Source organism: Pterocles gutturalis, unplaced genomic scaffold (genome assembly GCF_000699245.1).
Source record: "Pterocles gutturalis isolate BGI_N339 unplaced genomic scaffold, ASM69924v1 scaffold16183, whole genome shotgun sequence".
In the NCBI taxonomy this organism is placed as follows: domain Eukaryota; kingdom Metazoa; phylum Chordata; class Aves; order Pterocliformes; family Pteroclidae; genus Pterocles; species Pterocles gutturalis.
Window position 1 is genome coordinate 26600 of NW_010120777.1, and position 16016 is coordinate 42615.

Below are 16016 nucleotides of genomic sequence, written 5' to 3' on the forward strand. Positions count from 1 at the left end.
TGAATTCCTAATGATGCTGGTCTCTGCTAATTTGTTTGCACAGCCCAAACATCTCTGAATACAGAATCCCAGCTGCCACCAAAGTAGGAGAGAAACCATGAGTGGAGAAAACCCTTTAGTGAGTTTAGGTATCACTCCTTGGCATGCCACTAAATTACAAATGTGAACTCTGGCACTGAGCTCCACAGGAAAAATACACTCTGAGATTAGCCTTGGGCACCAATTACTGCTTAATTACATGGCAAATAGCAAGGAGCATATTTGGTACTCTGGCAGTCTAATTTTTCCATAAGGCAGGTAGGATCTGAACAATCTGGAATTTGAGGCTTAAGTGAGTGTTATGTGATTGCATAGCTCCTGCAGAGCCTTTGGGACTGTAGGGGATAGATGTATTTTTGCTTTGTGCTTGCTGGTCAGTCCAGCGTTTGCTATCAGTACCTGCAATGCAGGGGTCTGCGTTCAATACAGCAGCACGGGCTCTGGACTGGGAGGTGTCTAGAATGTGATCCTGAAATGATACTTGTGCTGGGTTGAGGGTGAAAGGAAATGAAATCTTTTTGGGACCTGTATGGCCTCTGGGGCTGAAAAAATGAAATTACCAATTTATCTGTAGAAGATGAAAAGCTAAGGCTGGCAATGTGCCTTCTGTCTGTGGGAGTCCATAAGATCTGCAGGGTGATGATTTGGGTTTAGGAGGTTTCTGTTGTTGCCATCTATGGAGAAGCAAGTGACCCCTGGTAAGAGGTGCTCAGTATCAACTTTTCAGGAAGGTTTGGTTTCCAAGACAGGAATAGACACTAGTTCCTTCCCTATGGTTATATGGCTTCTACTGAAACACAGATCTGTTCCCAGGCTGAAAATGTGGTGTAGAATTGTGCACAAAAAAAAGCCCCACAAAAAAAACCAAACCCACAAACAACCAAAACCAAAATAAAAACCCCGTAGGTGATGTGCAGTGTGCTTGGGGCAGGAGCTCTCTCTCTGCCTGTGGGCTCAGATGTTTGATGCTGGTTGAAGCCTACAGGCAGTGCAAATGTCTCATAAACCAAAGAAAGCTGCTCAGGAGGAAGTGAGGCTCATTGCTTCACCCTTTGCAAAACTCCTGAATTTTTTACCACAGGCTGTGTGGGAACTGCAAGAAGCCACTGGCAGAGCAGCTAAGAGGCCTAAAGCGTGTTTACAACAGGCACAAACTATTTAGCTACGTATGTCCTCACAAATGACACCATGGAGTCCTCTTACAGTGTGAGGACCTCACCTTGGGTAGTTTTGCATTTGCTGTTACGAGAGTCTGCAGTAGCCAAGCCTACTGTCTTTCAGAAGAGCAGTGCTAAGTATTGACACAAGATCTACCAAGAGCAATTTAGGAACGTTTACTATGTGTGGCATTAATGGGGCCCTGCCCTCAAAGACCTGTTTGTACAACGCAAGTTTAAGCTGAGGCTCCAAAGACACACCTTACCTAGACAAGGCCTTGACAAGAGTGTTTTGAACCACCAAGTTCCCTGGGACTTTAAAAATGGATAGGATTCAAAAGAGCTTGAGTGCCATAATTTCAGTATCGGGAGTCTGTGGTAACCTGTATTGCATTGGCTGTCTTCTCCAGTGCTAGCAGTGATGGCTTGCCAAGCCTTGGTTTTCAATCCTGCAAACTCACAACTGCAGTCTGGCTTCTTTTGCAAGCTGCAACTGTATTAAAATTCTCTGTTTGCTAGATTTTTAATTGTTGAAAATTGTTTAATTTCTGCAATAAAGAGGGGAGATAAATTCCTAGATCACTTCCAGTGAGAGTCTAAACCTGGGATTTCATTCACCCTTTATATTTTCAGTCCACTCCCACACTGGACCTTATCTGAACTATCCGATCCGCACTCATTCTTGGAAGTGATCTGACAAGGTGTGGATCCAGCTTTTATTATAGCCACATGCCACTTCTTGTCTTGTCCCCGTCTAAGAAACTATGCAAATCCGAACCAGCATACTTCAGGGGTGAATGGGCGAGGATTTCATTCACCCTTTATATTTTCAGTCCACTCCCACACTGGACCTTATCTGAACTATCCGATCCGCACTCATTCTTGGAAGTGATCTGACAAGGTGTGGATCCAGCTTTTATTATAGCCACATGCCACTTCTTGTCTTGTCCCCGTCTAAGAAACTATGCAAATCCGAACCAGCATACTTCAGGGGTGAATGGGCGATGGCTTTAATTTTTTTTTTTTTTTTTTTTAAGAAGAAAAACAACAGGTTGCAATTGATTTGCAAACTCAGAGGAAGAAAGCTGGGGGTGGGAGGACAATCAATACTGGGCTTGACTACTGCACTCCAGTAGAGTGTCTGCATGGCAATGAGTCTAGAAAAAAGATTTCAATTAAGCAGCAAATGACTTGGTAACCAAAGACTCCTGCCACTTCAGCAGCAAGATGCCAGATAGTGCAATACACTGATTTCTTCTCATTAACTGTAGAATGGAGGAAGTATATGGAAGTGGAAAGGCGGGGGGCTGGGGTGGGAAGAAGCAATACAAAGCTAATAAGCTTTAAGTGCAAAAAGATAATTAGAAACTGCAAAACTCCTGGCATTCACTTTAAAAAATGAGGTGAAAAAGCACAGAAATCAGTGCTCAGCTTTCCTGTAAATTCAGTGCAAAAGCCCATGCTGCATATATTTGGTCCATTCCAATGAGTGAGTCTGGTGTTTCTTGGGTGCCATTTTTTATCCTCTCTGATTAAAATCTACAAGTAAATTAATTTAATGGGCTAAGTTCCTACATGGAAGTATATACCTAAGACAAATGGTTCCTACAAGTATCTGGGAGAGGGCCACACTCTTGCAGCCCTCCTGCTTTTGTCATTTCATGCCCATTCCAATGAGTTTCTGTGAGCACCTTTGGGGATGGGCTGAAACAGTTAAACATGGTTTTGTGCCTCCTGGTTTGTGTTTTAGAATGTTTGGCTGCTGTGCCTTGTTGATTTGTTGTTGTGTGTTGATTTCAGAGTTTCTTCCAGTTTCTATTTGGATACTGAATGTTTTCCTAAAGCTAGTTGGTAACTACTTGCTCCCCTAGATTTAATAAGAAAAGGCAAGAAAGCAGGGGATGAGGGAATAGCAAAGCTTTCCCAGCAGCAGGCTTTATGGGCAGCAGGTAGTCGTCTACTCTTTCTAGTTCAGAAACAATAATGGAAAACAGCACTGGGAGCTCCAGAGAGGCTGGCCCACCCCACCATGCTTTGGAGAGATGGATTGCATCTAATGCAGCCCTGCAGTGTTCACTCTGGTTGTGACAATTGAGCTTTGTTATGGCAGTTCAGCTCAAAAAAGCTGTCAGCTTCTGCTCTCTTCCAGGACTGTCTTGACCGGTGCTGTGTGTGCTCCCTCGGGAGCTTTCTGGGATTTTTCTCCATGCCTTAGTTCTTACAGAACTACCCTTGAAGGTCCCATAGGACTGTTCATCTCTTGGCCCAGCACAGACAAGGAGAGGGAAATTGCCAAGTGATTGGAAAATTATTGATGATAGAAGAGAATTGGAAATTTAGGGTGGGTTGCTGTGGTGTTCAGAGAGAAAATTTATTCTCTGAATAAACAAAAGGAGGGAAAACATGTAACAAAAACACTGAGGATGTAGTTTGCATCGGTGCAAGAGTGTTGTCTGAGCTGAGAGCATCTTGGTGCATTTTAATAGGAGCCAGACAGCGGTTTATCTTATTTACTCTGGCGTAATCCCTAGTGGATCTGGCTGAGAAAGTGCCATCAGGCAATCATCACAGCAATGGAAAGGATCCCTTCAAAGGGTCGATGGACTCGAATAATCGTTTGTGATATTAATGCTGGTGTGTAAGCAGACACCACTGACCTCCCCGGAGGTTCAGCCCACCAGCAGGTATGGGAAGGGGAAAGCTGCTGGAGGTGAACAGCCTGGCTGCTCGAGATCCCCAGGAGGTGCATTCCTTAAAGTGGAGCAGTCAGGCTTTGCAGGACACCTATTACTGATTTATTCTGTCCTATACAGGTACTGTTTGCTCTGTCTGCGTGGTTTTATTTTAGTTAAACAGATGACATACTCTTATAAAAAGTTATTTGGTTTAGAAAGTGGCTCTTCTGCAGTCTGGACATGTTTGCTCAGTTCTCAGCTCCCCGGCTGGCTGTTTCCTCCTTCTCTCTCCCCTACCATTTGTATGGCCCTTGTGCAATATTTTCATGCTGGTTTTGGCTGTGCCTGTGGTTGTCCATCTAATTAAGTCCAACATCACAAACTGCCCTGTTCTGGTTGAATGCTGATATAGAGAAATATCAATTTTTTCTTTGCAAAGAGGAGAGATGAAGGAATTTAATTAGCACTGGGCCTCTATTCCTCTGTCAAATAATTTAATTGTTAACCATTAATTCTGAGGGTAAGAAAAAATGTCTGTCAGCAGAAGCACAAACTGTTGCAAAACAACAGTTTGCAGAGGGAATATGTCTCTGCAGAGTGTGAAAGGCTCAGGTCCCTGTGAAGGTAAACTGGTGTGACACCAGTGGCTCAGGAGAACAGCACTGGGTTTATTCCTCTGGCTGGGCTCTCTGCGGGTTGGGGAAGTAGAAGAAACCTGATCACCAACCCAGGTTCAGTGCTGCTCAGCAGAGGTTTCTGAAGTGGTTGGTTGGTTTGCTTATTTTTTTTTTAAACACAACACAAGCTGGAAGGTTTGGCAGGGATGTGTTGGGAGTAGTGTTCAGGTGAGCTGGCTCACACATTTGTCCTTCAGATGTGATGTTTGCTGTAAGGAGGTATCTCAGGGGACAGGAATATCCATCAGATCTGAGGCAGGCTGAGGTGCCCAGTGTAACTGGTTCTTCCATTACTTTCAAAGCCAGGCTAAAGCAGTGTGAGGACTTGGGTACACAGGAGGACTCATCAGCTTAGTTTTATTGACACCAGCAAGCTCTGAGATGTGTAGTCACGCGGGGCACACCAGACAGTTGGGTGCAGAAATGCATCGTGTTGTCCATGATTAGCTAGCACCATCCACGGTGACTCTCCCCCTGCTCTGCTTGCCTGGGTTTCCTGAACCATCTCCCTGGTCCCTGAGATGGTGCCTCTTGGGCACAGAGGGCCCTGAGTAGAATCTGGAGCTCAGCAGAGCCCAGCCTGGACTGCGCTGGTGCTGGGGCTGCCCATCCCCATCCTGTCCTTGGCTGCTGGAGGAAGGAAGGATAAATGAGAGATTCCTGGTGAAAAGGAAAAGGGGCAGCCCTAACCTCTGTACCCAGGCTGTTTATTCCTGACTGCGCAGTCAGGAATGTTATGTTGAGGGAAATGCTGCCAGATGCTGGCCTGGGAAGGCTTGGCAGAGCCTGCAAGCAGACTTTTTTTTAATTATTAGATTTACTATCAAAATGAATAGCACAATCAATATTGATATGCAATTCAATTAAAAAGGATGCAAATTACTGTCTGCATGTTTTTCTCTGTCGTGTTGTCTGAATTCCTGGCCTGGAACAGTAGAGGTGGACAGGATAAGAGAAGAGTGGAGATGTGGAGGGAGAAGAGAGCCCCAATGCTGTATTTTTGGCCTGGCATGGCATGGAGTAGAAGGAGCTCTGAGTGTTACAGATGTGCTGGTTGCACAGCATTGATTGCGATCCTTGTGGTTATGTTCAACTGCTGCTGGTTACAGTCCATGCAGTATGGATGTGAGGTGTGCTATAGGGGGGAAAGTTCCAAAGCTAATTCTCAGAGGAGGGCATGAAATCTGGACTTGGTTGTTTTCTTAATTCAGCTGAGAGCTTATGCAACAGAAGCCAGGAGCAGACCTGTATGTTGGGGCAGGATAGGAAAATTGTGTACAGCAAGATTGGTGAAATACGGAATTTGAGAACCTGTAAGAGAGGAGATATTGCTCTGAGAAAGAAATGGGCAATAAGCTCTTATTTATCCCTATTTGTGGTGGGAGGAGTGGGAGGGGAAAGAAAAAGCAGGCTTGTAGAAGGTTGCTGTCTCTGTCCTGGATGGTTGCGCTCTGTTGCTGTGAGCTGTTCAAACCAATTCTAGCTTTTGTACCAGAAGTAACTGCATTGCAGTAGTCGCAGGCTGTAATCAGTTAAAGTTTTAACCCAAAGAATCCCAAAATGCTCTCAAAGGTCCTGCACGAGACCTGTTACCACTGGTCCCTGTGGCTGTGCAGGAGGAGAGGAGCTGGGAGGCACTTCTCCATAAGCCTCAGAGAATTAACCCTCTGTGATCATTCCCATCCAGGGAAAGTTGCAAGAGCTTTACTGGAGTGAGAAAAATCCCTTTTTCAGACTGCAGCATTCAGATGTCTCTGTGTTCCACTGCCATGTCCCTGCAGCCCATGGCTCCTACCCCATATGGCGAAACACACTGTCCAGAACTATAAAATATCCCAATTAAACTGATTAACTCTATGGAAAGGCACCAGCACTTGGAACAATTGCTGATGTTGCCTGGATAGAGCAATAAGAAAATAATAAATGACTAGACAATCAGCTGGGGGGGAGAAATCTGCACATTGTATGTAGCTGAGATGGGAAGAGCACAGGGAGACCAACAAATTGCGTGGGAGCAGTGCTCAGTTGCATGCGAGATTCCTGCTCTTGCAAGGAATGTTGTTCAAACTCTCGTGTTGCATGGTCACTCTTGCTTATCACATATTTTAAAAAAAAGTGTGTTGGATTCACTTTTGAGCCACAGGCATTCTCTCTAATGACATCTCAACTAATCCCTGTTCCAGAAGCATCTACAGCTCTTGGATCACAGGTAGTCACTTTCTGGAGATATGTGGTCCTAAGCCACTGAGATGGGTTTGAAACCATAACTCAAACCATGGAGAAACACAAGTCAGTGCTCAGGTTTTAGTCACTTGTGAAATAAATCCAACAAACACCAGTATTGGCACTTACATGAGCATATACTGAAGGGTATAAAAAAAAGTTATGAAAGTTATAATTGCATTGTTTTCACTGAAAAAAACAAACAGAAAAAAAAATCCCTACAAAGACAAAAGCATGTGTCTAGCTTCACATGTACTGAATATTCCCTTTAAAGTCAGGAGGGCTAGTCAGATATTTAAAGTTATGCATAAACAGCCTTCCTGGATGCAGTAAATAAAGGGGGAAAATTTCTTTACAAGACGAGGCTTAATATTCTAGGTAACAATACTCTCTTCACTGATGTGCTCCTGATTTAGTGTTTGGATGGAGAGCTGTGGTGGGAACCTCAATTGACGTCAGAAGGTTTTAGATCACAGACCAGACAAGTGTCAGAGAATTATGAGAAGTTGCAGATGCTCTTCTATCTATAGCTCTGCAGTCTCACTATCAGCCGTGTTTTCATCAGTTCAAATAGCTTGCTACGGCAGCTTTTTAAAAATTAGTTTTAGTTTAAGGATTTATGCTGCTCATTAAGATTGAATAAGGATATTATAACTGCTTTTTTCTTTTTTTTGGTAGATCAGAGGTGGTATGAATAGAATTCTTTTTTAAAATAGATATACCTTGCAGTGCAGGGTGGTGTTAGGTTTTATCTTATGCAACTTTTTGCTACAGATCCTTTGAAAAGGCCTCTGGAGCTAACATGCATAACCTACCTACAAAATTCTGGGTCCCATGGAAAAACTGGGGCTGTGTGTGGTTTTACTGTGTAAAATGAGTTGCACGATAAGAGCTCATTTTGATATTTTCTGACAGAATTAGTTGTTGTCATTGCAATGCAAATACACTGCTGGAGATGAACATTCCCTCTGTGATTCTTGGTGTAATTTATCAGTTTATTCATGAACTATAACAAAATGTAACTTCTGGAATAAATGGCTAAGCTCTGGGTGGCCTGCCTGGGGGGGGCTCTTCTCCTCCCCACCCCAGCTGCCCTCTGACTTTAGACTCTTCAGCTCCCTGACAAAAAAAAACAAAAAACAAACAAAAAAAACCCCACAACAAAAAACAAACAAACAAAAAAACCCCCCACAAAAATAAACCCTGTATTTTCAACCCTGGCAGTGCTGTAGGGCTTGCTGTGGTGCAGGAGAGCAGGTTGTGTTTGATAAGCCTTGTACTTTGTCAGCTGCGCTGCTGGGAGATGATTTCTAAGCCCGTGGCTCTGTGTCAGGGTGTGATGGATGGGGCTGGAAGCAGGAGGATGTTTGTGATTCTTGGGCATGTGGGGTGGCAGGAGAGGTGGGATGCACACGTTTTGGTTTGTAAATCAGATCTTGGAAGTTCTGGTGCAGGAAAAAAAAAAATCAGTGTGTGGATACACCAGGAATGTTGCCCTGCTCAGCAGTGCTTCCAGAGGGTGGAAGCACTGGGAGTGAACGGACAAGATTGTAAAGATAGCCTGTGAAAAGTCACTTTTTTGTCCACAGCCTGTCTTTGCAGTTCTTACAAGATAAGAAAAGGTTGCTTCACCCAGGAATTCAAAGCATCTTGCTTCCCTACTCCCAACTGGAGTAATACATGTGGTGCACAGACCCTCCTCTAGTGGGGGACTTGACCCATGTTGCACGGGGCTCTTGGCACCAACAAGGACCCTTGGAGCTGAGAATTTTTTGAAGGGTGCTGATAACGACTGACCCTTGTATTCTTTCAGATTTTATACCTCCTCCATAAGAGGAGGGGCCTGTGCTTGGGGTTTTGTACAAAACATCTTTTTACTTGTATCATCTGAAATAAAAGAAGAAAAAGAAAATAAAAAAATTCAAAGGAAATCAAGTAAAGGTGAGAAGTTATTACTTTTGTTGGATTTTCTGTGTGATTCCTTGCTCAGCTGATTTTGCAACACACGATAGTGGTCAGATCCACCCTTGATCCCACTTGTGTTGCTATTTATTGATTTGTGTTTGCTCCAGCCTGGCTGGGGCACGGGACTGCATTTGGGCCAATGGTTGTAGGGGCAGGCACACGGCGGGAGCTGCTGTCAGCAGCTTTCATCTGAAGACTGTGTGCAATGATTGATGGCACTGCAAGCCCTGGTGTTCCATGCATGCGACACTCCTTGTCTTGGCAACCTCTTGGTAGTGTTTTCCCTCTTTGCCCACCCCACAATGAGGCACTGATAAAAGCAAGAGTTCCCTAGCTGTCTGATAAGGCATTTGGTGTTTTTGTTTCTTTTTTCTTTTTTTTTTCTTTTTTTTTTTTTCTCTCTCCTTAGTGGGCTGTGAGCCACAGCTGAAAGAGGAAGAGGGAGAAATCAAAAGGAAAGCAGGTGCAAAAGTGTGTTCATTTGTTTCCCTTTCCCTCTCAAAAATCTAAACTTTGTAGGTTTTGGTAAATTAAGATTTCTCCTGCTTTTCTCAGCTGGCACTTAACTCCAGCAGAGATGTATTTACAGGATGCCAACTGTGTCTGTGTACCAGCCAGATGTGGTGCAGTCCCCAGATCAGCAGCTTACCATGGTGCATTATATGGATGAAATAATTGTCCGCATAATGGGGAGCGCTCAGCGAGGGTAAATGACGGGTGCATCTGTCTCTATCTATTTCTGTTCTCTGCAGGGCCTCTCTGTGCTTTGGCCTTGCTGAGGGGACAAAAGCTATATTTCAGGTTTCTCAATTTCTGTGCATCTGTCTCCTGAAGTATCAGGAGAGATTTAGGGGCAGTGTGGAGGGGTGGATCTGATCTATAGCCCAAGTGCGATCAATGCATGCAGACCTCCAGGACCAGATCAGCTAGAGCACATCAGCAGTTTCCCAATCCTTTTGCACCAACCAATCAGCTTGATTAAGAAATAAACTGTCTCCTCTGGAGAGAAATGCTCTCTGTTGTCTGGCTTTGCAAACACAAATGTAAATTATTTGGATAATTTGGGGAAAGGGTGAGAGAAACAGAGAGGTGGATTTTTTTTTTTTCTTTGCTTCTTTGAGGAGAACTGACCTGCTGAATTAGCAATATTTTATTGTGCTGAGTGCAATGCAAAAGTTGCTCTTTTCTGGGCTGTGCAAGTAGGTCTAGAACACAGCAGCCAGACAGCCTGGTGTTGTCTGGTCATGGCTGCTGACGATTCTTCTGCTGCCTGGCACTGGAGCAGCAGGAGGAATTCCTACTTCTCCTTTGCTTCTTTGAGGGGAACTGACCTGCTGAATTAACAATATTTTATTGTGCTGAGTGCAATGCAAAAGTTGCTCTTTTCTGGGCTGTGCAAGTAGGTCTAGAACACAGCAGCCAGACAGCCTGGTGTTGTCTGGTCATGGCTGCTGACGATTCTTCTGCTGCCTGGCACTGGAGCAGCAGGAGGAATTCCTACTTCTCTCCCTCCTTCCTTTTTGCTCCATTTATCCCAAGTTGTTTGTTTTTCTGGGTGTGGTCGTTTTTTTTTTTTTTTTTTTTTTCCCAGACTAAAATAATCAAAAGTGCTTAGAATATTTTTTTCAGTCACAAAAGTGAATCAAACCATGGTGGGGAGGGTATGCTGAAATTATGTTTTTTAGCATGTGAAAGAATATAAGAATATGATGTGTACTTCCTATATTTCAAGAAAAATGGCTCAAGTGTAACCATAGGAATAGAAATCATTGTGCTCTTGCTGACAGACAAAGGTCAACAGAAAGTATGTAAGGTAAGATAGCAAATCAAAAAGGTAATTTACTGGCAATAGTGAAACCCTGATTTAATGTGCCACAACAGCGAGAGCTGATACAAGCAAATGAAACAGATAGAAGTTAAAATGTGTAATCAGCCTATCTGTCGTCTTAATGCGAGTCACTTTAGGATTCTTGGAAAAGCTCTAAATTATAGAAAATAAGCAAGTGAAATGCAGTAAATAGATTTAGGTGATTTGACACATTTAAATGTTGCGAGTTTGATTTGGATGTGACTTTAAAGCACAACTTCTTTTTTTAAAACTCTTGTCTTTCATCAGTACCTAAACAGCAATTATACTCACTAAATAGTCTGACATCTTCCCAGTACTGAAACTGGGAGACCCCTTTTAACCCTGCATGCTAGGATGAAATTAAAATGGACTTCTCTGCTGGTTTGCTATCATAAATTAATGATCACTGGTCAGTGCTGGGATAGTAAAGTAATTTAATTTTGGACACTGATTAATATCTTAATTCAGATGCTGGGATCCTTTTCTATCTAGGTCAGCTCATGAGGATCTGGTGAGATTAATTTCATAAGCCAACAAGGAAGGTGTTTGCTCAAGAACAGGTGAATTGCACTGTGTCATTGCTTACAAGTGCTTTCCTTTTTCACTTGAATCGCTTGGTCAGTAGCAGAATGAACTTCTTAGCCTTTAGTGTGTACTATTAAAAGTGAGACACTTAAAACAGGGTTGGGGGCCCTTTGCTGCTGACTTGCTTCATACATAAGGGTCTCCAACACCTCTTTCACAGAAGAGGAGACCGAAATCCCATGCCTAAATTCTTGTTCTTGAAGAAAGTCTCTGTAGACAATTTGTATGATGTAATGCCCTTACATGTAAATGCAGGATCTTCCCGTTCCCTCCACGTGTTGATCTTTTTTGCAGAAGCAGCTCCCTTCAGGGATTTGAACAGTAAATACATGTTCTGCAAGTGGGACTTGCTGCAGTATGGGGTAATGTTCGCTGGGAGTCCAGATGGACAGCCAGTCTGTATTACCTAAAATTTGTACAGCACCGGTGCCTCAGATAGGAAGGATGTCCTATTAGTGCATGTGAGAAACAGCAACATTTTTTAAAAATGTTTTTGTTAAGCAAGGCAATTATCTATGGCTTTCCTGCTCCTTGCACCCAATATAAGGAAGGGAAAGGGTTTTTTTCCTGCAGGTTTGTGGAGCCTTTCTGATCTCTCCAGAGAGTGGGTCTGGAGTTGTTTAAGGCAGCTGTTTAGGCAGGAAGGTTAAGATTAGATTGTGTTAGAAAATGTTTTGCATACTTTATATTGATTTGTCTTAATTGCCTAAAATGCAAGAAAATTGTTATGGATAGAAGGAAGTGGGTATAAAGTCCTTGCAGAAGGCAGGGTCCCAAACATTCTGTGCTTCTGCTGGGATGACATCAAATTAATCTATCTTTGTGGAATTGATATTTAAGGGTTTCTCAGTGGAATTGTCTACCTCATCACACTGTCAAATGTTCACTACATAACCCTTTTAGCAGGTTCTCTAACAGGGCTATTACAGGCTGCAGACCGAATAAGCTAAGGAGTGTCTTTAGAGGCATCTAGTCCAAGCCTTTGCGAAATCATGTTTATTTTGTGGAGGAGCTGACAGACTCAACAGAGGCACAACAGGTCATAAGGCACAACTTTCAGTGGATTTTTAGTTCATGTGAGGAAAATACTCTTTAACTACTGAGAACACCTACTATGTTCCTTAGCGTGTGGCTCTGGAAGTCTGGTTAGTGCTTCATTCACAGGTACCTCTGTAACGCTATCTAGCACTGCAGAGCTACAGCAGAAGGTCTGGAGATAACATGCTCACAACTCTTTTTTTCTTCCCCTGCCTTTTCTTTTGCTGTGTTTTCAAGGGATTGAAATCAGCAGCTCACCAATCACCTACTTTACTTGTCGAGTCTGTTTCAGGAAAAAGTGTTGTTGTTTCTGGAAAGTTAAGAGGCCTCATATTCACAATGACATCTTACTGTTTTAAAAACTGGAACTGAAGACCTCTGTTACTGACAGGAGGGAATACAAAAATGCCACTTATAGCAGTCCAATTGGGTCTGAGGCAGGCAGCAACTTTCAGCCTGTGAATCACTTGGAGCCGTAGCCTTGAGTAACTGAGAGATTGCTGTTCAGAAGGGGCCAGCTCTCATCTTGATTCGGTGAAGGTCATGCTGCTGATTCCCGACATATAGAAGTGCAGTTAGGACAAGAATGGGGCCCAAACAATTTCAGAGCCTCGCAGGACAGTGTCCAGTTGAATAAGGTGCCCATTCTAAGCAATCTTTTATCTCCTAACTTGTACAAGGTGCATTCCTACCTTCAGGCTTATGCAGTGGTATTTCTGGACCGCCACAGCTGTGAAAATGGGATGGTACAAGAGCAAGTCCAGGCAAGACTTGCTTACCCAGGCAAGGGTAGAGGTAGCTTTTTGTTCTGCATGAAGGAATCCACAAGTGAACCGGGCTACGAACATGCAGTGTATGCTGTTAGACTTCAGGAGGATGTTTGTATGTGTCTCCACAGACACAAGCAGGACATCTGGAAGTCCCTGTGTAAATATTGTCCAATCTATTTTTATTTTGAATAAACAGCATTTTGCCTTACAGAGAGATGTGTAAGGAAAAGTTGGTCTAGCAGCCAGTCTCTCAGAAGACCCTCTTCATCTCCCACCCCAACCCAGTTTCCATGCCTGCCTCAGTCCAGGTTCTCTGTAAATGTCTTAGTCACAGCCAAGTGACTGCAGTCTGAGAAGGAAGGTAATAAAATGGGAAATGCTCTTCCATAAAAGAAAGGCATGTCAGAATAAGCCGCATATTGCAAATTCCTTCTAAAACACCCCAACTGTAACAGAAAAAAATATCATATTGGCGATACCATAATGTTTGCATTTTCACACCAGCTGCTACTAAAAAAGTCTTGTTTTTTAAAAGGCTGGCAAAGGACATTTTTGTTAAGCAACAGATCTAGTCTGATTTCTTATATTGGCTGTATCTAGTTTTCTTTCAGGAATTTGGATTTTTCTTTCTTTTTGTGCTATGTGCTAACACAGAACAGAGTCTCTTTCCTGAGTATTTTCAACAGGCTGACAGTCAAGTGTGGTACACCCTGTAATTTAAAGCAATGAGTACTTCTATTATGGATTATTGGATTACCAGTTTGAGTTTTTTAAACATTGTGTATGACTGAGTGCTGGAGTAATTGACATGCTAAATTTATGAATTGCTGTTAATGAATAAACTTTGCTTACTGAAACTGAAATAGCGAAGCTATTCCTGGACCAGAAAGGCTGGTAGATTTTTGGTCTGTAATAAATTGAATACATAGGACAAAGCAGGAGGAAAAAAGAAAAACATTGCTTGGTGTCAGTTCTCAGCAGAACTGATTTTTTTTTTCTTGTTTTGAAAATGATTGCAGTATGTAAACCAATTTGATTTCAACATCTCCCTGTAATTAAATTAAAGCATTTTCAAATTTTCTTAAATGTTAATTTTGGGAAAAATAGACTTCCAGAAATACCTTTTGTGTGCAATATGGCATATACGCATACATACATATGCTATATATGAATATAATTTGTAACCATATAAACAATTACATTAGAACCTGAAGGGAGTGGTTTATCAAGGTTTTGAATGCCCAGGGCTTCAATTCATGTCCTGAGAATCTGTAAGTGCTCACATGTGTTGTGTGATGCGTAAGTGTGCCTCATAGAACAGGATTAGCAGAAGTGTGTATCAATTTCGCTTGTTCAGGCAGCTCAGAGGAGAGCTGGTCAGATGTTTTAATGCCAGAGCCATAGGAAAGCCAAACCTGGAAATGCTCTCTTTTAATTTTCATTTTTGTCTTCTAGCTTACTTAGGACAGCATTCCATTTTTTTTTTAATCTCTATGCTTCAACCAACATTGTTTAACTAAAGAGTTAATTGCATATAAGTACATTTCCTTTTGGTCCACCCCTGTATATTGTGCAGTGCTGCTTGCGCTTATGACTAAATAGGATGAGAAAGGCTGTCTCTGAAGTATTGGGTGTTGTGCATTGCTTTTCAGATATTGGGGATTTTAGTTATTTCTAGACCTTCTTTCTTGTTTTACCTAACAGATAAACACTAAATGCTTTGAGTTCATGTTACAGTCTTCCTGTCTTTGATTTTCTGTGGACTTACAGAAAAAGTGAGGATATCCCTATTTTAGTGTTCAAAAAGAAAAAACCGCTAGCTAGAAAAGTGATTTACAAAGTATTACACCAGTGATGTATATGTAAATTATGTCTGTTCTTTCATGTTAAACTGTAAGATGAGACTGGTAAATACAGAAATGCAGAGAGTCATGCAACTGAAACAAAGTCCAAGACTGATGAGCAAGTTCAGGTCATGAAAGAAGGTGGTTTGTTTTGGTTTTTTCCCTCAAATGCATGTATCTGGCATCTATCACTTGCTGCTGCAGGCTGCATTATTCTTGCAAATACAGGAGAGCTTCTACCTTCCAATATTGTTTGTTCATTTAAGAAAAGCACTGCAAGGAGAGATGAACCAGAAACAATTCCTTAAGACTAAAACTGTTCCTTCTACCTTAGCCTTAATTAGAAACTGAACACACCTAAACCAGAGTCAGACTATAGTAAGTCAATAATGGATACAATAGCAAAAAGCTCCCTAAATCCCCTTTGGCTTTCATTTATATTCTGCAAGGGAAGGATATTGAAAACAACATGAAAGAAAAACGAAGTTGTGAAGGAAAGGCAATTCTTTCTTTTCTTTTAGTGACTTTAGACATAGCAAGCTTAGGAGATAGGGTGAGCCCTCCTTGAAAGGAGTCTCACGATTTCTCAAAATAACACAGCTAAGCAGTGAAAGCATCCCACGGATCTCACCTTAACCTGCAATCTGAGGATGGGGAGGGGGCGAGGTGGGAATATTTACCCGGGCAAATTCAAGTGCAGCATTCCCAGCCGCCACTAGTTGTCACTTTGCAACCAGCCGGGGTCGGTGTTTTCAGCACTGCGGTTAGCGAGATTGCGGTGCTAATTAAACGGAGTAACTCCCAAAGCCGCGGAAAGTCCCGAGCCCGGGGCTGTGCGATAGCCAATCTCGGGGAACCGAGAGGAGGCGGAAAGGCAGATCGAGAAAGGCGGAACGCCACTGTCCTAAGGCTGAGACTGTGCCCTGAGCTTGAGGTGGGTACGTCAGTCCAGCCAGGCAGCACCCGGTGCACGCGCACTCCTCCCGTAAAGCCGAGCCTTACCTGAAGAAAACGATTGTCTCCCACACGTAGACTCCGAGCGCGTTGACGTTGCACATTTTTCCAGTTTTCGCTGTTGTTTTGGTTTTTTTTTTTTTTGTACTCCGTGAGGGGTGGGCCGGTGGGGTTGGCCAATAAAGTAACCCGGCACTTGGGGAGAATGGGTAGGGGAAGCGAGCCACCCCTCCCGAGGTA

At 42.9% G+C, this 16016-nt stretch overlaps 1 protein-coding gene across 1 annotated transcript in view; it reads right to left on the bottom strand.

Annotated features, from left to right (window-relative positions):
• The window catches only part of GLRA1 (glycine receptor, alpha 1), a 39583-nt gene extending 23703 nt beyond the window's left edge, over positions 1–15880 (bottom strand). The window contains exon 1 of the mRNA XM_010077017.1: positions 15825–15880. Coding sequence (XP_010075319.1) covers positions 15825–15880 — 56 coding nt within the window. The remainder of the gene's footprint in view (positions 1–15824) is intronic.
• Between the last annotated feature and the right edge of the window lie 136 nt (positions 15881–16016).